Below are 21,657 nucleotides of genomic sequence, written 5' to 3' on the forward strand. Positions count from 1 at the left end.
GAATGAAGACAACAAGTTAAACTGCCATGATGCAGCCCTGATCCCTGGCCCCCCGAATGGGAGTCGTACATGCTACCATTACCCCACCTGACCAGTCTGATAATGGGTGCGATATTTTGGAATTATATACGTCTTGTGAAAAGTACTGCATGAAAATTAATTAATTACAGTCAAACTAAGGCCCATTCAACAGAACCACTACTAGTTCAGGGATGTTTTCACCATTCCAAAGGCCATAAAAAATACGGCATTGAAAAAATACCCCTTAGTCTAAATTTTCTACATCCGGTTTTTAATGTCATGAATGCAGCAAGTGGAACAGAGTATTTAATTTTTTCATGAAATTCAATGAAGCTTGCTCATGACTAAGCGTCAAACATGGGTGCTTTTAATTTGTGATGCCTACTAGTCAAAATGGTTGGAATCAGGCCAAACTAGACATATTTTTGTTTCGTATTTTCAATCAAAAATAATATTTCATAGGAAGGCCTTATTAAAGTGAGAATAGTGCAGTAATGCCAATTTACAGTGAAAAATTGTAACACAAACATGAAATTGGGAAAACTATAATGGTAATATAAAATAACTATGACATTGACAACAACAATAAAAAATAACAACAAAGAAAGCAAAGGAGAGAAGAAAGCATCATGTGCTTATTTGCTGCTGGATGGGACGTGGCTTAGACAGTGGAAATGTTGTGGTGAGTGGATTGAGTTGAGAGAGGAGGGCATGAATGAATGAGTGCTATGGACGAATGGTGGATCAGAGATTGATCATCTTGGCTGTGTTGTGGCACCAGTCTTAGCTGTCTTCACGTAGTTGTTGCTAAGTTCTTTTATCAGCCGCTCCACTTTTGCACGTGCTCAATTTGATTGTCAGCTCAAATGCCTCTCAAATGTCTCTCAAATGCCTCTCAAATGTCTCTCAAATGTCTCTCAAATGCCTCTCAAATGTCTCTCAAATGTCTCTCTCGCACAGCCCCACTTGGTGATACATTGTATCATTCAATTCCTGTGAAAGGGGTTTCCATAGTGTTGAAATACATTGTAGGATGTTGTGATGTGAATGTTGTGTTGATGGTGAGTGGTCTTTTCGGAATGAGAGACGGTAGTTTGCGTGTTGCAGGTGCGTATGGGCCCGAGAAGGGGCAGAAGGTGGCTGCGTTGCGCGTGGACTCGGAGGAGGAGGAGTCGCGCGAGTATTCCGAGAACCTGTCGCAGTGGCGCAAGAGTGGAGATGCTGCAGGGAAGCGCAAGAAGGTGCGCTACGTGTACAAGAGTGTGGATGAGGTGCTGGAGGAGGGCAAGACAAAGCGCAGGGTGTGCAGGGAAGTAAGGTGAGATGATCAAACTAAAGCAATCAAGGTGAAAAGAATCTCTCCCCGAAAAAAATTAGTAGTGCCCGCCATTTTTATTTTTTCGTGGTTATATCGATTAAATCATTTATTAAATTTTTATGTTTTCTGAAAGATAATGCATAGCTGTATGTAACTACAAAGTTTGAAAGGAATCGGTCAGGTTAAAATTGACAAAATCTTGTGTTAATCTTTTGGAAATCGTAATTTTCGATGATTTTCGGAATATTTTAATTTTTTTCTGAGTAACCAAGGACGACGAAAGAAAATTGTTACCTAATTTTGTAGACGATGTTATGAGCATATATAATAATCATTTTCGTTATCTAACACCTTAAATTAAGTCGAGGGGAGGGGAAGTTATGAAATTGTTTTCGAAAAATAAATTTTTGGCCGCCATTTTGGCTGCAATTTTCTCAAATGGAAACTAGTAAATTTACTTAATTACGTGCACACGTTCATCAGCTTTCAAAAAAAGCATTAACGATCCGTGTGGCACGCACAGTTCACGTGCAGTAAAATTAAAACCGAAAGAGGATCCCCGGAAAAAGCGCGATTTCGGCCATTTTTTCGTCCTAGCGACGACACGTGGCGGAAACTCCCGGTTTTCGGATTTTTCCTCCGGATCATTTCGGGTTCCCCTCCCGTGTGCCAAATTTCAGCTCTCCAGCACGTTTGGAAGTGGTCGGGAATTTGTATCCATGAGTCAGTCAGTCACCACAAGGGCTGTATATAATAGAGATGTACCTTTAGCATAATTATTTGAGATCTCAAAAATTGAATACTTTCTAGTATTCGAGTATTCGTGGATACTATTCGCACATCTCTAGTATACAGCAATCATTATTCAACCAGTCAAAACTAAATTTTACCCATATATGCTTTAAAATGTGTTTTTATTAGTTTTGGCTCATAGGTTAGTTTTCACCCCTAAAATATAAAAATTCCCCATTGGCATAATATAGATTTTGAAGTAGAGGGTAAGATTAGCCTAATCCCAAATTTTTATGCAAATTGATTCAGTTGGAAAAAATTTCAAGGTTTTTTACTTTTTCGAGCTAATTTCCTGAACTACATATTAGGTCTGATAGGAGGTTGTTGTTGTTGTTGATTGTAGCCAGCTGAGCAGAGTGAAGGTGATTGACATGACGGGTCCGGAGAGGAGGGTGCTCAGTGGCTATCACGCCATTGCTGGACAGCAGAGGCCCACGGACGAGTGGGAGATTCGAAAAGAGAAGAAGTTTGAGAACTTTGCCCTCCCTGAGTTGCAGCACAACCTCAATGTCCTGGTGGACATGTGTGAGCAGGTGAATACATGCAGGGCTCGAAATAACTCTCTTGCTTATCATTCTCAACCCATCCTCTCACTTGTTATTGTCATCCATCTGGTGGGCTATTAAAAATCTGGTGGGCTATTTATATCTAGAAATTTTGGTCGACTCCCTTTTGGTGGCTGATTTTCTGAAAAACAGTGATTGCTTCATCACTAGTACGATGCGTCAAATAGAAGAAAGCAGGTAAATAATTATGGAATTTATAAAAATTATACTACGAAAGTTTTTTAAATATTTATTTATTGTCAATTAAGATTTAATAGATCCCTTGCTAGTTGAAAACATATCTAATGTAGGTATTTACTTAGTAACCATGCAGAACTTGATTACTTTCCCCAATACGCTGGAGTCAAGCAAATGATGCAGGAGTGTAGTGTAGATCACAACCACAATATTTTCATTTAATCTTTCCAAATCTCCTCAACTAATCCCTAATATTTGTTTCAACAACGCCTTGGCAATCCAACATATTCACAGTCTGCAGTTTGACGTTTAAATAGCAATTATTTTTGCCCAATTCGCATTTGAACTCTGCACATACTTATTTTCTATCCACTTCCTCAGTCTGTCATCATTGGATACCGTCCCGTGACGTCATACTCCGATGATGTCATGTTTTCAGGTAGCCGATGAAGATTAATTTTTAAAGACTCATAACTCATAGCTAAAAAACATTATCGGTGGGATTTTCAGCGAGTACATTTGAGGTAGGGACGTTCTAATTGTAGTACTTTTAAAAAATTGTGCATGTTCCCCATTCAGTTGCTCACCTTCCCTTAACCAGGTAATGTTGAGTCACAACACAAGTTTATCAATAATTTGGTGGTCAGTGCATGCAAAATGTTGTAGCTCCAAAAATTCCTGTTTTCACGAGCTCTCATCACTATTCTGATATGCCGCAATACATCTTTGTTCTCAGCCTTGAGTCTTCTTTCCACATTAAGTTACATTGCATACCAGTCAAAATTGGCCCAAGGATTTAAGAAGACCCCAAGCTTGCAGACAGGACAATCATTTAGTGCTATCTGGACTCGTCTGTTGCAATTATGATTGGTTAAGCAATTGTAAACTTCGATGGTGGTGAGGACCAGAGTAATTTTTCCCAGATGCAGTGTTGATAGCATAAGTCCCTGGCATCTAAAAATTAAACTGCAATCATTATGAGGTGCAATATAAGGATTAAATTATAATCATGCATTCCGGACAGAAAATTTTTCCAGATTCATTATCTAATATATCTGTCTTAGTGCCTTGTCTTGGATCAGTTGTTGGTTTCAGTGGAGCATAGGTCTGGATTTTCGTTCGTCTCCCAGTCTTTTCCCGGAAGCACACTCTCCCCTTCATTTGTCACAATTGTCAACATTCTACAAATAATATGGAAATTGTACTAGGTTTGACTTAATTGTTAATTGTTAACTTTTGTATGAACGAAGTTTACTAAACTTTGACATGAAAATTTCATAGGAACCAAAGAAAACTATTTTTAATTGGGAAATTTCAATTCATCTGTCTTCGTTCTGCTCCATATTTTTAACATTCATTTACGTTGTCACGTTACACAAGCGTCCATTGCGATTGGCTGCTGCTGTCCTGTCTTCTTTTATCTCTGACCCCCCACCCCTCTCTCTCCACCCCTCACTCTCACAACGTTTTGCAGCTCCACACACATTCCTCTCAATTTTCTCTCTTCCACCACCCACTCTCTCCCACCACCAGGCAAACATACCTACACCCATGTCTCGTATAGCGCAAGGGATGCGTTCCTTGGGGTCTTTGCGCTATACGAATTTGCGTTATACGAGAGCGTTTTAACATAGGGAAGATAGGGATGCGTTCCTGGTAGCATAGGTCTTGGGTATTGAATTTCCTCTAAAACATCTATATTCCCATAAAAAGCCTTAGAAAACATTATTTCTATAAATATTTATAGTTAAAAACATCTTTAAAGATAGTATTCACGCATTCAAAGACTTTTATTCACGTTAAAAAAAATTCTTACGTGCTTTCGAAATTCCGTCCTGTCGTGCGGGTGGGCTAACATCTGCTATCTCAGGGGATCGTAATGCATTGCCGGCAGTTGATGATTTTTCAAACTAGTCTAAAAACAACTATTGTGTCACCCGGGCCCTTTTGTCGCTCATCGAAATGACAGGAAAATGCTACTTTAAATGCCATTTCATAGCTAGCGGAGTTTATGAATGATAAATCATTTTAATTTGAAGTCCCCCGAGTCATTAGCAGCTACGTGAAACAGTCTTTAAATGCCTTGAAACCTGACCCAGGTTTTCCTTCCCTGAAAATGAATGAACGAGAATGCATTCTTTTCCAAAAGAATATCAACTCATCTACACTAAAAACTAGTTGAGGGGGAAAGGAGCCACTTTCAATAACAGCTTGGAGTTCATCAGAAAATGTTGTGGTGGCTGCGCTATCAACACTTACAGATTCACCTGATATCGCCGCACTGAAAATACCTGCTTGCCGTTTAAATTCTGGAACCAACCGGAGCTTTCACTTAATGTCTCGGAGCGATTACCACTCTCGTCTTTTTGTACTGATTCACCATGAACTTTCCGTATGTGTAGACCGCTTGGTTGAAGTTGGTGCGGCTGAGGTCACTGATATTTTAGCTTCGTCTTTATTCAGAATAAGGCATCGTGAGTTTAAACTTCCGCGCAATATCGCTTTGACGCTCTCCATTTTCAAAGCAATTGACCTCTCTCAAGTCCTCTTCTAGGTTAATGGTTTTTCTTGATAAATTCTTGATTTTTCTACACGCATTCCTATTTTTTGCCATATTCTCTTGGTTTTTACCCTGTATGGCTCTATCTAAATCACCTTCTTCTGCTGAACTGTATTCCTGAGACGCAGAAGGGCTATGACTGCGGGGAGGGAACGAAGCCATTGTGTTTAAGACTCTATAGCGGACCCTTTTATGTGTTGATGCTATTCATGCGCAACTCGGTCACCGCTCCGTGAATACCGATGACCTTGAAGGCTTTAGCGTAGACACTCTACCTGGAAGTCAATCGCCCGGTAACCTACGACGGCAAAAATACGTCTCAAACCGTATTGCTGAAAAAAAAACTCATTTCCACTAGCCCCACGCTTAATTAACGATCTAAATTATTTATTATCATTCTGTTAAGGAGACGAGATAAATCTTCGGTAGGCCGGCTATCTAGACCCAATGACGAGTAATACTTTTGGCAATTGCGCAGCAATGAATTTCGATTAATATATAAACAAAAAAGAAGATTTGAGGCAAGAAATAATATTAATATGCGTAAATTGATAGAAATTTCGTGTGTACTTAGCGCAAGTTCACGTTTTATCACGAGAGCGTTTAAGATTTTTGATTAGGCTACACTGCGTTGCAATGTTTCCCCGAGGGACGAATTTGCGCTATATCGAAATTGCGCTAATCGAAATTGCGCTATACGAGACATGGGTGTACTTACAGAATTTTGCTTAATATTTTGAGTTTGTTGTGATATTTCTTAATGTTCGTGGACAGTAGAACCTCGATCTGTCATTTTTCAAAAATGGAGATGGACAAAAAAAACGATCAATGTGGGAATATTTTGCTGGGTTGCCCATGTCCCAGGAAACACAGGATTTTGACAAGTACTTATTATATTCATCAAAGGATTCAAACAAGATTTTAAACGTTTCCAGGAATATATCAAAACACTTAGGGTATATTGTTCATTCGACTAATATCTCTTTCAAATATCCTAGAAGAACATGTCGTCTCGCTAAAAAATGTTAGCACTCCATCTCAGCATTTGCATTGTTATTATGGATTTCTGTCGGATTTAAAAAGTCTTATCCATTGAACGCCATTTCAAGTACACATAGTTACTAAAGCAATGTGCATGTTATGGCTAAAACAACCCTTCGCTGGTGCAGTGATTGGTCGCGAGATATATCACAATGGCCAAAAATAGTCTATTACAGTGTGTCCTCGTTTAACGTCGTCCCGTTGAATGTTATTTCACGATAACGTTGTCCAAAAATTGAAACCCTTGATCATTTAACGTCGTTATTGCTTCGCGATAACGTTGTTCAAATTATGCGCGACGAAAAAAAATGAATGGCGAATAGGAAGCAAGCGCATCTGATGTATAGTAAATATTACTATATTAATGCGATTGATAATTTTCATTCGATAGAAAAGGTTGGCGTGGGTAGCATATGTTAAATATGCATCTGAGCGAATAATTATCGCCTCATTTACCCATTATCCGTATATTTTTCTGATTCCAACCGAAAAAAAATGTCCACGAAGAGGAGTGGCTATATCCTGGTTCTTCAGAGGTGAAGAAAAAACGGCGATATTAGAACAAAAACTTGATATTATCAGAGGTTGATGTCAGATTTTAGGTTTTCGGGTCGAGTTTTTACAATTAAAATTTCTCCTGTTACTGAAAATATCGATGTTTCGCCATTAAAATACTTTCTTAATTTAGTTTGTATATTTCATTTAATAATGTCTTATTCCCAACCTTTTATCTTCGCGCTGTGCATGAATTGTTATCATGCTGAAGAGAATAATCGGCACTGAAAGTTTCTCGCGATTTCTGCAGGGTTAAAGAATTCATATCATCACGAAAAGTGACTTGCCCTTCATCCTCGTGCTTCCGAGTGTCAGATTTTTTTTCATTTTGGCCTGGTTCAGGTGTCTCCTAATTGGTCACGAAGTCTGCTTAAAAGTTACGGCTCCGATAATTGGCCTCCTTGGATTCTCACCCGGGAAATTCTGGATTCTTTACGAAGAAATGGATTGTTAGGAACCAATTTAAATTTTTTACATTGTTTCTTATGGGAAACACTGCATTGTTTAACGTTGTTTCGCTTAACGTCGAGTTTTTCAGGAACGAATAAACAATTGCCATTGCGATAAACGATGTGGCCGAGTGTATCCGCTCCCCAGTTATGGGCTCCTTGTTTGTTGATGACCTCGCCATTTTCTGCAGGTCATCAAAATTAACGAATGCCTCTAGGCTGATCCAGCTGACTCTGAATAAGCTCTCCGTTTGGTCTCAGAGGAATGGATTCCGTTTCTCTACTGAGAAAACGAAATGCATTCACTTTTACCGAGGACGGGGTGTACAAGCCCCACATTCCCTATATCTCAATGGTAATGAGCTTCCTTACGTTGAGAACGCCCGATTTCTGGGTATGACATTGGACCAGCACCTGAATTGGCGCGAACATTTCCGAACTCTAAGAGACAATTGCATCAAAGTTCTGAACATTTTACGGTTTCTATCACATTCGACATGGGGCGCGGATCGTACCTCAATGCTAATGCTGTATCGAGCATTAGTACGCTCAAGGCTAGACTACGGATCGATTGTGTACTCATCCGCCCATGAGACCTACATGAAACCGCTCTCGACGGTTCATAATACTGGACTGCGTTTAGCAACCGGTGCCTTCAGGACCTCCCCTGTCTTGAGCATTTACGCCGATACAGGAGAGCCTCCCCTAGTCAATCGTAGAGAGACGTTGATGTGCAGTTATGCCACAAAAATTTTATCTGCGCCGAACCACCCCTGTTTTAACATTATTTCTCACCCACTGCTTTTAGTCCTTTTTAACCGAAAGACAAGATCCACTAAACCTCTAAGTGTTCGCTTTAGAAACCTAATCGCAGAACGCAATTTTACCTTGCCCGCCACGTACCCCACGGGGTACAGTAACGTGCCGCCGTGGTTAATTCCCCGGCCAGCTTTGAGACTTGATCTTACTCGTTGCTCTAAATCTACTGCTATGCCGGGAGAATACCAACAACTTTTCAAGGAATTCCGCGCTGAAAACTCCGAATTTACGTTCGTATACACTGAAGGTTCCAAATCGGATACCGCCTGTGGGTGCGCTGTGGTATCCCCATATCATGGAGTCCTTAAGGCAAAATTGTATCCGAACTGTTCCATCTTTACGGCTGAGCTCACTGCCATAAGGATTGCTCTCTGATCCATTAAAAACAGTGTTGCGTCATTTATGATCTGCACAGATTCATACAGTGCTCTCCAATCCATATCTCTTTATTCTCCTTGTCACCCCATTGTTCAGGACATACAAAGCACTCTGTTATCCCTGAGCAAGAAAGGGACCACTATAAGCTTCGCTTGGGTCCCTGGACATGTGGGAATACCAGGGAATGAGAAAACAGATTCTGCAGCCAAAGATGCACTCAGGTCTCCGGATACAGATTTTCAATTAATGCCAGCGGAAGATTTAGGAAATGCCATGAGGGGTGTAATTAGACAAAATTGGAAGACACAATGGCTTGAAATCCAAAGTAGCAAACTTTGGGAAATTAAGCCCGTAATAACTGCGTGGCAGACCTCTATACGAAATGTCTGCAGGGAGGAAGTGGTTTTAGCACGCTTAAGAATTGGTCACTGCTTATTAACCCATTCATACCTCTTCACCGAAGAGAGGATACAGCCCCAATGCTTAAATTGCGATTGTCCACTAACAGTGCGACATATCCTGACGGACTGTGCAAGATATCGGACTGCACGGACGAATCATAAGCTCGGAGATAACCTAGCTGAGGTACTAGGAGACACTCCCGAAAACATTTCCCGACTGATAGCATTCCTACACTCAACTCGACTTTTCAATAAAATATAAATGATACCTCTTGTAAATTATTGACACGTTAATTTCAGAACGGGCCTAATCCCCTTTATCAATTCCAGTCAGTGAGTGGTGCAAAATGGCCTTAGCCGCCGACGCACCCTATAAATGTAACACTACTACTACGAATAAACAACGTTAAACGAGGACTCACTGTATCTGAAATATTCCTTTTTATTATGTGTATTTTTAATATGATTGAGATAATCATGTGAAGCATGAACAATGTTGCATTAATCATCAGCGGCACGCCCACCTGAACCTCGGCTTTATCTCACTTATTGTTTTCACCAGGTAGCTCGCTCTATCCCCACCCCTATTGTCATGTGCTAGCGGACAACCCGAGGTATTTTGCAGTATTGACGCACTTCTAGCCCGGATTCTTCTTCTTCAATCATTTTCAGTCCATATTTTAAAGTTCTCTCTTGTTTCTTCGGAAGAGCCATGGTCCAAAGATGAATAAAAATAAAAATTTTAAATGAAACATGACTTTATTAAACCCACACGGAAAACACTCGCTACTTTGAAGTCAAAAATCCTCCCTGGTAAGTACGGAACCACTCGTACCAGGTGAAGTTCGGAGCTGATGCTATCGTGTATGGCATATGCAGAGCCAACTGAGGAGGGTGAAGCATGACCATATGAATGTACCACGTAATTTTTTATCCTAGAGAGAAGGCAACTTATCCACTCATTTCTCAGTAGTGTAGCACCAGATAAGCAGATGAAATCGAATGGCTTGTAAGCAGAAACAAAATATCGTGAGAAGATATCCCTTCAACAGTGACTGTGACAAGAGAGATTTATAGTATAACTCATGAATTGTAACCTGCTTTCCTGTCCTGCTTTCAGAAAAATATGCTGCATCCACTGCCAAGAAGCTCAGCTGAAAAGATATCAAATTTTGCCAGAAATCCAAGTCTCCATCGTATTTTTTCAACTATTCCCTTGCTTAAAATGCTTAAATAATGTCAGTAATATGTTGTGTTTGGTTTCACTATTTTTAGAATTACGTGCACATCACTAATATTTCAATCCAATAAATGTATAGTACCAATTACCAAAAGTCATTGTTAGACACGAATTGGCTAATAGGTGGATTAACCTCCAGAGAAGGGGAACTTGGAACCAGGTAAGCTGAAGGTCAGCGGGCGAGAAAGGGGGAGGGAGGCTTGAAACAGGTTTCTATTGTCCTCGTGTAACTTGATATTTTCTTTCAAAGCTTTTATGGTCTTCATAATACGATCTCTGCACGAGCTAGGACCTTTTGTTTGACATCTGAGAAGAGGAATGCATCATAGGGGGGGGGGGGGGGGGGGGTGAATGCGAAATGGAGGGGAATAGCGGATCTTGGGAAAGGCACAAATTATTCTGTGTTATTATCCTACAGCACTGAGCCTCCCCCTATGGTAGTTCCATCTCTTGGGGAAGATTCAAACTATGTGCCTGTTGTTTTCAGCCATAAATATGACATTTTGTATATTTTGTCTCATTTTCGTCAAACGATGGATGCAGGTAAATTGTACGTCGGGATCGCAATCTTCAAACAATCAATGCAGGAAATCGGTACGTCGGGGAATTATAGATGTAGGAAAAAATTACATTGTTTGTATGTAACTTTATTTAGGACCAGGAGTGGCGAACAATGAATGTGGGATAACGAATGCGAGAACGATAGTTCGGGGTTCCGCTGTATTTTCTGAATCTCTTGTATAACTGGCAAGATCTCTTCCATTATATCGTTGGCTGAATGATAAATACCGTATTCCTCCGCATATAGTCCCCCTCTGAATATAGTCCCCCCTTCCCCTTATATTGAGGCTTGAGTTTCGGGAAAAAATTAAAAAAATGGGTTCCCCCCCCCTTAACTTTTATCACGGGCATTTTTGGCAAGAATAGGGGGACTATATTCAGACATATACAGTAAATGTTATTGTTATTATTATGTAAATTCTGCAAGAACAAGTCTATGATTGACGTCTGATTTTCTTTTTGAGGACATAATTGAGAATGACAAGCGTCTTCGGTACGCAAAGGACCAAGTGGTGGCATTGGAGCAAGAGGAGGAGAGCCTGGGGAAGCTGGTGTTGCAGGAGGGAACGCAGCAGGAGGCGCTCGAAACATTGCTTGCTGTTGTGGAGTCGTTGTGTGGTGAGGGGCTCACACTTGAGAAGGCTGCGGAAAGCTTCAAGGACCTCAAGGTGGGTGGGACCTACCTCTTGCAGCTGAATGACACTTTGTGGCTCCGATTGAAATTCTGACCTGATTTCTCACCGGTCTTACGCTGCACAGCAAGTTTGATCTCCAATTGACCTTAGTGGTCACATTGGGGAGCCATGGCACAATTTTTAAAGTGACCCTTTTCATCTTTAAATCGTTGGACTAAATTTGCTGAACCAATCTCCACGCTATTGTAGGCTGGTAAGTTGGAGTGGGGAGAAGGGGATAGGGTGGGAAAGGAAGTGGCGGAAAGAAGCAGTGGGAGGGATGTGGGTGAGGGCAGCAGGGATTGGTGAAGAAGTTGTGAGAGGGGAGCTGACAAAAGCATTCCCCGAGTGCTGTGTATGCTGTAAGGTTTGTTTCCAAGAAGAAGTGGGGGTGGCAGAGGTGGGGTTAAAGAAGCAAGAGGAATTCGGGAAATGGCCATTTGGCAAAGAACATGGTGGAGGGAGCAGAATGATTAAAAAGTGATCAAAAATAAGAGTTTATTTTAAATGAATAATTTCTGGTTTCATGAATTTTACAATATTGTAACTTAGCTCTTGGGAAGAAAGGCTCACATTTCGCAACGCAGAATCATAGGTGGCCTGATTCACAGAAGAATCTATAATAATAATAATAATAATTTTTTATTCACCGAACTGGCAATATACATTGCATGGTTTCGTCACAAAAATCACTATGATACAAATTACATAAATACAATAATACAAATTACATAGAATCATTTAAATAATCACTAATATCATAATAGGCTTTACCTGCTAAAAAATTACATAATTTAACTTTGAATAGGGAAGGGGGACAGTTTTTCAATTCAGATGGAAGTTTATTAAAAATGATGGATGGAGTGTGATGAGGTCCCTTGAGAGCTAGAGATAGATGGTGACTTTTGAGGTGAACGTCACATTTTGAGCGAGTGTGGTAGTCATGCCATTCATGATTCCTTGGAAAATGCTCAGGATGCATTTTAACAAAAGTGGCACAATTCAAGATAAAAATGGAGGGAACTGTTAATATTTTTAGGTCCAAAAAGATCGGTTTACCAGGAGTCCTCTTAGGCACTTGAACCATAGCTTTCAGCTTGCTTCTGTAGAGAAAATAATTTTTTTGCATGGTGTGAAATTCCCCAGAACATAATACCATAAGATATATGAGCATGAACATTAGCATGGTAGATAAGTTTGAGGGCAGAAAGAGAGAAATGGGGCCAGCCTTCTAAGCATTAAAATACCAGTGCTAACTCGATTCATGATGGCTTCAATGTGTGGTGTCCATTTAAGGTCGTCTGAAACCAGAAGACCTAAAAATTTAACACAGTTACTTTGGGTAATGGGCTCATTCATCAGATTAAGTTGGTGATTAATTATAGGTGTGACACTCTTAGGGTGGAAATCCAAGAAAACAGTTTTGTTAATGTTAATTGATAAATGGTTGGTATTGCACCACTCAGCCATCCTGGAAATTGAAGTATTGACAGAATTTACCAGATCAGAAATATTTCTAGAATGTGACAGACATGAAGTATCATCAGCATATAACACAACATCCTGTTGAGGAAACAGGTTTGGTAGGTCATTAACAAAAATAATAAACAGGAGGGGGCCAAGTATGGAACCTTGGGGGACCCCAGTATTAATATCTAAAGGAGAAGAGAATGAGATATCATTACTATACTGTGACCGGCACGTATATTTCACAATTTGTTTTCTACCAGTTAAATACATATGATCTTATCCAGTCCAAGGTTTTTCCTCTCATTCCAATGTTGGCCAGCTTAAGTAAGAGAATATCATGATTGACTCTATCAAAAGCTTTTGACAAGTCATAAAACACTCCAAGTGAATGTAAATTTTTGTCTCGGGCATTATAGATGGAATTTAACAATTGATATGCGGCAGTAATTGTTGATCTTGCTTTTCTGAAGCCATGCTGTGAATCATGTAAGATATCTTTTGATTCAAGATAAGAAATGATACGGGAATAGAACACTTTTTCGAAAATTTTGGAAAAAGCGGTAAGGACAGAAATTGGTCTATAATTGTTGGGGTCTGAAGATGAGCCTTTTTTTGGGATAGGAGATACTATGGCTAGTTTCATGCGAGAGGGAAATTCACCACTTAGGAAAGAGGTGTTAATAATATCAACTAGTGGACTTGCTATATAATGGATTACAGTTTTAATGATCGGCATAGGGATGTCATCAATTCCAGAGGACCAATTGTTGGGGAAGGAGTTAACAATCTTAATGACTTCATGTGCATCAGTGGGCTGTAAGTACATTGAGCAGGGAAACGGGGTGCGAGATGTAAAGGCCGCAGAATTTATGGTGGGGCTTCGAGGAGAATTACAAAAGAGTTCATTAAAACAATTAGCAATAACATGGGGATCAGATGTGGACTGATGATTGAAATTGATAGTTGTGTTGTTGACACAATGTGAGGTAGACTTAGTATTATTCTTAATAACTTCCCAAGTTGCTTTGGTACGATTTTTCGAAGTAGAAATGTAATTTTCATTGATTACCCTTTTGTGCTCAACCACCTTGAGTTTAAATCTTTTTAGAGCCATATTATATGATTCCATCTGGTCTGGATCGGTTGATTTACAGTGGTAGTAAATATCTCGCAGCGATTTACTTTCAGCCATTATTTCCTTAGAGTAGAAATTAGAGTTAAAAGGTCCATTACATTGTTTGATATGTTTGACTGGAAATGCAGCATTGAAATGGTTGACAAAGGTATTTAAGAAGAGATTAAACTTTTCATTTGCATCAGATGCTGTATAAATATCCATCCAAGATTCATCAGATATTAGTTGCAAGAAAGTGTGTCTTTAAGCAATGTTGAAGATTCTTTTGCTAACAAATTTAGGCTTATTTTTGAGAACAATAGACGGAAAATTGACCAAGCAAGTTAATGCCATATGATCAGAAAACCCGATATTAAAAGTTGTAGTTGACAAGCAAGAGGGCAGTAGAGTAGTTGCAAGAACATCAATTAGGGTAGCAGATTGAGTAGTAACTCTAGTAGGATCATTATTCAGCACAGAAAGCCCAAAGCTTTGAAATAGATTTGTCAAATCACATTTATCATGGGAGACACTTAATAGATCAATATTGACATCACCATATAATAAGATACCCTGTATATTGAGAGTAGATGCCAGCGTAAGAGCATCATTAAGGGCTTCAAAAAATTCAAATACACAGCTACTAGGTGATCGATACACACCAAGGATAACATATTTGTAGTTACCGATTTTCAGAATGGCACCACAGCATTCAAACGTTTTATCAGTACTATGAATTTGATTCAGACTGGTAACACTTAAGGCACAATCTGTTTGAAGAATGAAGTAGGCGTAGATTAGGTAAAGTAATCATTCCTTTCCATAATTCGACAATTAGTCTATTGTGTGACATTTTTAATTGCCCTAGATAACATATAAAGGTATTTAACTAGAGATGGGTCGAATAGCAGATTTCTCGAATTCGAATATCGAATTCGAATATTAAATCATAGCTCGAATATTCGAATACCTCAAATTTCGAATACCTCGAATACTAAATGATGAATGCTGGAATGTTTGACTCGGTTGCCTATGCAGCAGGCAACACAAGATTTTGGGGAGTAATTTTGATTTCCTTAAAATGATTCGAACAGGAATTTAGCTGATTAATGAATATTTTAATTTTATGGAAACAATTGGACATATAATTAATTCAACTAACATCGCTTTACCCCCACTCCTGCTGCCAAGTGCTAGCTGACAATCTGAGGCATTTTGCAAAATACAAGCTCTTTTCCACCGGATTTTCTTCAATTATTTTCAGTCCATCTTTGGGAGTTCTCACGAGATAAGAAGATGAATTGGAATTGCTATCAGGGAGAAACCAAATATTCTGAGAAAATATCCTTTTGTCTGTGACTGTAACAATAAAGATTTATAGCACCACTCATAAATTGTAACTTGATATATGTTTTCGGAAAAAAATACCGCATCAACTTCCGAGAAGCTCTGCTGCTCATATCGAGTTTCGCCAGAATGCTAAGTCTCCGTCATGTTTTGACATTTATTTCTTTGCGTAAAATGCTTAAATAAACTCAGAAATACGTCGTGTTTGGTCTTATTCTTTTTGAAATTACGCGCACATTACTAATATTTCAATTCAATAAAGGTGTAACATCAATTGACGAAAGTCATTCTTAGACAACGTTTGTGCTAATAGATGACTCATGCAGGGGTTGACCTCCACAGAAATGGGGAACTTCGAAGCTGGTAGGAAAAAAAAGGTCAGTGGGGGAGGAAAGGGAGGGCCCGAAACACGTTTCTATTGTTCTCACGTATTTTTTCGAAGCTAAGGTCTTCGTAATATGATCCCTGCGAGAGCTGTGACCTTTTTTTTTTATTTCGAAGAAGAGGAAAGCCTCAGAGGGGGGGCTGAATGGAGAGGGATACCGGATCTTGGGAAATGCGCTAATGTAAGTATCTCACGGTACTCACGCAGCAGTTGACTTCCAGAAATGGGGAACTTCGAAGCAGGTAGCCAGAAAAAGGTCAGTGGGTGAGAAAAGGGGGGAGGGCGTGAAACACGTTTTTATTGTTCTCGTAACTCGATATTTTTTTCGAAGCAGGGGTCTTCGTAATGCGATCCCTGCGCGAGCTGGGACCTTTTGTTTGATTTCGGAGAAGAGGAAACCGTCAGAGTGGTTGAGGCGAGTGCTGAATGGAGGGGGATAGAGGATCGTGGGAAATGCCCTAAGGTTGCTATCCCACGGCACTGAGTTTCTCCTGGTGGGGGGAATCGGGGATTTTCGGATTTTTTCACCCAACTATTTTCGGTTCCCCTCGTCAAACACTTTTCACCGCTAAAATCCACGAATTTGATGCAATTCGTCAACTTGCGTAAAACGGCGCTGCGAGCACTAAATGACTACAGTTCTCTACATTTTTCCGAGTCACTACCAACGACGTGCGTGCGACAGTGTATGACGCGAAATTCAAAGTATTCGAGGTATTCGAGGCGGTACTTTTCGCATAAATATTCGAAATCTCGAATATCGAATACTTTCTAGTATTCGAGGTATTCGAGTATTCGCGGATACTATTCGCACATCTCTATATTTAACCAATAGCAAACAAATATTCATTCAATTTCCTAAAAATTCATTACAATACAGTACAAGACATATAATCTATAAATCTAAAGAATGGAATGATCTAAGCAACAGAAGATTTGCCTGAGTCTTTCAGAATTTCTATTTTTTAAAGTTGCGTCGCTGAATGTGAAATTGGCTATCTAAGTGGTTTAATTAAATAATCTCTCAGTGCCTGGCTGTCTTCATGCTAATCCTGCCAGAGCTAGTCAACTAATTAGCCTGGATACTTGGATGTGGTGATTTTGCTCAACAGAATTCACGATATAAACATACGATGTCTATTCCTCGAAATTTTCAGACTTAATTAGAAGAGGAATACGGAAGTGGGTGAAGTTTACATTGTGCACTCCCAAAATTACATCAAATTTATTGGAGGACTTCTGCAGTTGTATGGGAAATATAGCAAATGGACGATAATTGTTTCTTTTCCTCCTTTGAAATATGATTGCCTACTTTTGGAGGTGCATTATTGCACCGCCACTATTTCCCTCTTTCAAATGGCATCTATTTTGATTCTGCAAGTTGCACCACGTTATATTGCTTTCTTTTGTCTTTTTGAATTCGAAATTTTAAAACGACAGCAGTGTTTAATTAAGTTAATATGCGTTAAAGTGGATTAAAAAAATGTTACTGCCGTACTATGTAACTGAAAAAAAATTGCTCCGGAGAGGTTCAAATTACCGACTTCGGATTGCTGCCGTGGTAAGTATTCTCCTTAACCACTAGTCCATCTCACTCGTTGACTTCATAGTGGATTCATTACGAGCTTTGTCAGGCAAGGGAATAAACCAGTCTTCTAGTGTCACTAAATCAAACTGATTTTAAACACTCAGTGGCATTATTTGCTGTGATATTGCGGCAGATATTTTATATGTATGTTATGTTCACTATCGCTGATCGAAAAGCTTCAGCGTTAATTGTAAGACAATATACTTCGACGGATTGGCCAACTTATGCGAGAAGGTAAATTGACGTTCTGGACGTAGATGTATTATCTAGCAGGAGCTGTATAAATTATGTGTTATTAAACATTGCACATTTCCCGCACATGTTTCCCTTTTAACGATGTTGTTATAAAAATATTACGGGAGGTGGGAATGTTGTTCAAATTTCCCTCCCACTGGTGTAATAGAAAATGCCGAAACTCGATTTCCAAACTGCGGCAAAAGTGTCGCTCCATTAGTTGCAATACTTTTGAATCCGACTGCACTCATAATATGAAGATGTTTTTATGTAAAATTGATTTGTTATAACATGTACATTTCATATTAAGTATGGATTTTGATGTGCGCCTAATATTTGGGATGCTATGATGCATAACATGCATTTGGTGGTACCGTATGGATATACCGCTAGGCGCTTACACTACCGTGTTTTGGCAGAAAGCTTAAATACGAATATTTCTGTGGTTTTCGTTTTCTAACAGCTCTTTTATTTTACCTTTATTTATTTTTCATCATTTATATTATAAATGTCACGTTATTTAAATGTTGTTATGCATATTAAATGTGGAAAAAGGTAATTGTTTTCATTATGAGGATGCCATCCAAGTACATAAGGCCTTATTTGTCCCCATTATTTTAGAATCTCGTACCCTCACGAGGGTTCAAGAGGTGGGAGGTATGATTGTAAACCTGAACCCTATTTAGAAAGGTGAATAAGAAGAGTATCCACGTACTCAATTAGGAATGGGGTATGAAGAGGCTTGCTAAGGCTAAAATTCAATGACAGCTGACAGCTAGAGATGACCATGCAACAGGCGTCATTTCGACAAGAAGCAGCCTAATCCTTTTATATTTTGGTCTTACGTATCTCAATCACACTCAGATACTTTCATCTGCTAGCAAAATCGAAATGATTTACAGATACTGCTCACAATGTGGCATGTGCTGCTGCAAAGAGAGGATGTATACGTTCCTTCTGACTGAGGATAGATGAATAACGAGTGGACGCCAATTTCGCTTGAATTTGAAGTTGTTGTTCGAAAAGGTGGACAATCAGCTGAGTTTATCTCAAGAAATGTCTGAAAATTTTTAAAAGTGTAGTGAAGCTGGACCGTGCTGAAAAGCACCCAAAAGGTATAAAAAAGGAAGCAAGGACACGTTTAAGATGATGAAGAGATTGTAAAGCACGAAAGGATTTCTCGTAATCCTGATTACCAACTCACTGTTTCATGAAGTATCCCCAACCACAATATTTGAATTGTTCTTTGATGAAAATGTCCTTACGCACTAAGTGTTAGTCGAATAGGTATTTCTGCAAATGTTATGAGCCAAATATTACACATGAGGTTCTGAAAATGTTTGTTGCAGTTCTTTTTATAAGTTGGTATAATACGACTCCCAGTAAAAGGTAATGTTGTGAGGCAGCACCAAACGCCAGAAATAATCTTGTTTATTACACAATGAGATGTGACAGATTTCTACAAATTCGTAGGTTTATTTATTGCTGTGATTACACCGCTATGAGTAAATCAGATAGGATGTGGAAAATGTGCCTTTTTATGGGCATGGCAAAAGATTAAAAAAAGATTCAGCAAATATTTCAGAGAAAAAAAAGTGCTTTAGTTTCAATGAGTTGATAGTGTTCTCTTTTGGAAGACATGGCTGTTAGCAACTCAAGCAGGGAAGGCCAATTAGGCTTGGCTAGAAAGTGTGGTGCATCAATAGCTCAGGTAGTTACTTCGTAAAACTCAGGAAAGTGAAAACCTACGAAAACAGAATTGGGAAAGGTAGTGTGAGGGCGACGAAATGGTCGTGGCCCATTTTTACTGGGATTCTGGATGCTATGACGCACAATGCATGGATGCTGGTGTGGAAATCCTGAAAAATCATAACTCAGCTGGAGTTCTGATGGGCAGTGGTACAGTCACAGCTGGATACAAGGAGCCCCCAAAATATCCAGGACATGCACAATTATCCAGAAGTGCGACTGGAATGGGGTAATTGGCTAAAGAAATAGACTTGTTATTGATCCATGGTTTAAAGAACGCATTCAACGGACAGCGGTCTATCTTCTTTCCAGTGCCCCTGACAAAATAGGTTCAACAGGCACAACCACCTAATAAAATCCAAGTCCAAGTGCGGACGGTGTGCTACTGAAAACTGAACCAGTAGAATAAGAACAGAATGCTTGAAATGCAATGTAGGGTTATACATTGATTGCTTTGCCCCTTTCTATTTGCGGCAACGACTGAGTTGAGCGCTAAAACCTAGTTATTCTTCATTTTTACATCATTTATAAACAACTTCTATTTTACAACCACTGATATATTTAATAATTAATTGAATATTATCAATATTTTAGCTTAATTTTGGATGAAAATGAATGTATTTTGTGGAAATAACAAATATTTGATGTTTTTGGCTTAAAAATGTGATTTCCAAAGTGTTTTTAAATTTCGATTTTTTTTACCCCTTAAATGCCTAGCATTAGCATATGGTACCAGGCTGTGTCTCCATAACTATTAGAGATAAAAGAATAAAATTTGCACTGAATGACTCAGAATTTCATTGGTATTAAAATACATATGTATATGATTACCACAAAAATTGCAGAAACTTTTTAATTAAGACATTACCGGGTTAAGTTACCTACATGTCACTTTTATGGAATGAGATTTTTAAAATTCATTGAGACCACTGAAAAAATGGGGAGAACATTTAATCAATGAATTTTTTGCCGCATGTGGCACCAGAGTCGTAGCGAGTGTGGGGTCCGGACATGCTCCATTGAATTTGTAGAGTAAATTTGAATGAGAATCAGTACCATTTATGAGAAATAATTACTTTTCAAAAAACCAGTTTCGATTGCAGCATAAGAAGACTCAGATGACTGCCATTATTTTAAGATGATTACTGCATATTTCCATGATGAAAATTTATGGTGTTAACTATGTTACAATGTGCATAATTTACTGTGTTGGTTTTGCTTTAGGTTGAGGTTGTATTTTGTCCCCAAACAACCTTGGGGTGGCTTATCACAAAACTTGAGCCTTGATTGATGATGATAATCAAAGTGATGCTTCAAAGTACATGTGTACGTATATATATTCAAAGAGCATAAATATATATCTATAAATACTTGTATGTAAGGTCTGTAAAAGGATGTTGGATGGCAATTTTAGCTTTCCAATCCAGGTAATGGGCAACAGCAAAGAACAATAAAAGTTGTTGGTAGATAAATTTGAGTACATAATTAGGCGACACCACTTGTAATCATGCAAAAGCTCATTAAAGTGACTATCTGAAGTGGATTGGATCTCAAAGTTCAAGCAGACTGCGATTTACTTTACATGTGTGCATTGTGTGAAATGTGAATGAAGCCTGAAGGGCAAAAATTGAATGTTTGGCAGGACAATCACTACGAGGCATACAAGGTGTACGAGCTGGGTGAGTTGGCAGTTGGCGTGGTGGCCCCCCTTCTGCGGGAGCGGCTCGAGTCGACCTGGAGTCCCCTCAAGCATCCCCGTGCCACCGATGACACCCTTGCGCTGTTGCGTGTGTGGCGAGACCTCCTCGAGTGGTCTGGGAGGCACCTGGCGGGCAATGAGGGCAGTGACCCCTACCATCGCCTTGTGTGGGACGCATGGGTGCCTGGCATTCGTGCAGCCATCAAGTGAGTCACTCTTTTGTTTGTTTGTTTGGGGGAATGAATGTGGATCGGCCAGAATCAGTCAGTCAGTGTCTGTGCTCTTTTATTCATTTGTAGTGTACATACAATCCTAAGATTGGTACATATTTCAGCCCTCCATTTCTCCCCTTCTTACGCCAATTTTTTTACCTCCCTGAGGCCCTTATTCCCCATAACCTTCTTTATCTATCCTAGATAATTGTTGGGGATCGGGTTGGTGTGGTGGTTAGAGTGTTGGCTTCCCACACCGTGGGCTCGGGTTCAAATCCCAGCGGTGGCAGAGAATTTTCATAGACTG

The 21,657-nt window shown here is 39.4% G+C and overlaps 1 protein-coding gene across 1 annotated transcript in view; it reads left to right on the top strand.

Annotated features, from left to right (window-relative positions):
- LOC124161886 (tuftelin-interacting protein 11) overlaps positions 1–21,657 on the top strand; it is a 119,373-nt gene that overhangs the window by 55,004 nt on the left and 42,712 nt on the right. Inside the window, exons 5-8 of the mRNA XM_046538135.1 lie at positions 1,129–1,339; positions 2,475–2,664; positions 11,343–11,546; positions 21,082–21,344. Of these exons, the coding sequence (XP_046394091.1) occupies positions 1,129–1,339; positions 2,475–2,664; positions 11,343–11,546; positions 21,082–21,344 (868 nt within the window). The remainder of the gene's footprint in view (positions 1–1,128; positions 1,340–2,474; positions 2,665–11,342; positions 11,547–21,081; positions 21,345–21,657) is intronic.

This window comes from Ischnura elegans, chromosome 7, assembly GCF_921293095.1.
Source record: "Ischnura elegans chromosome 7, ioIscEleg1.1, whole genome shotgun sequence".
Classification (NCBI taxonomy): domain Eukaryota; kingdom Metazoa; phylum Arthropoda; class Insecta; order Odonata; family Coenagrionidae; genus Ischnura; species Ischnura elegans.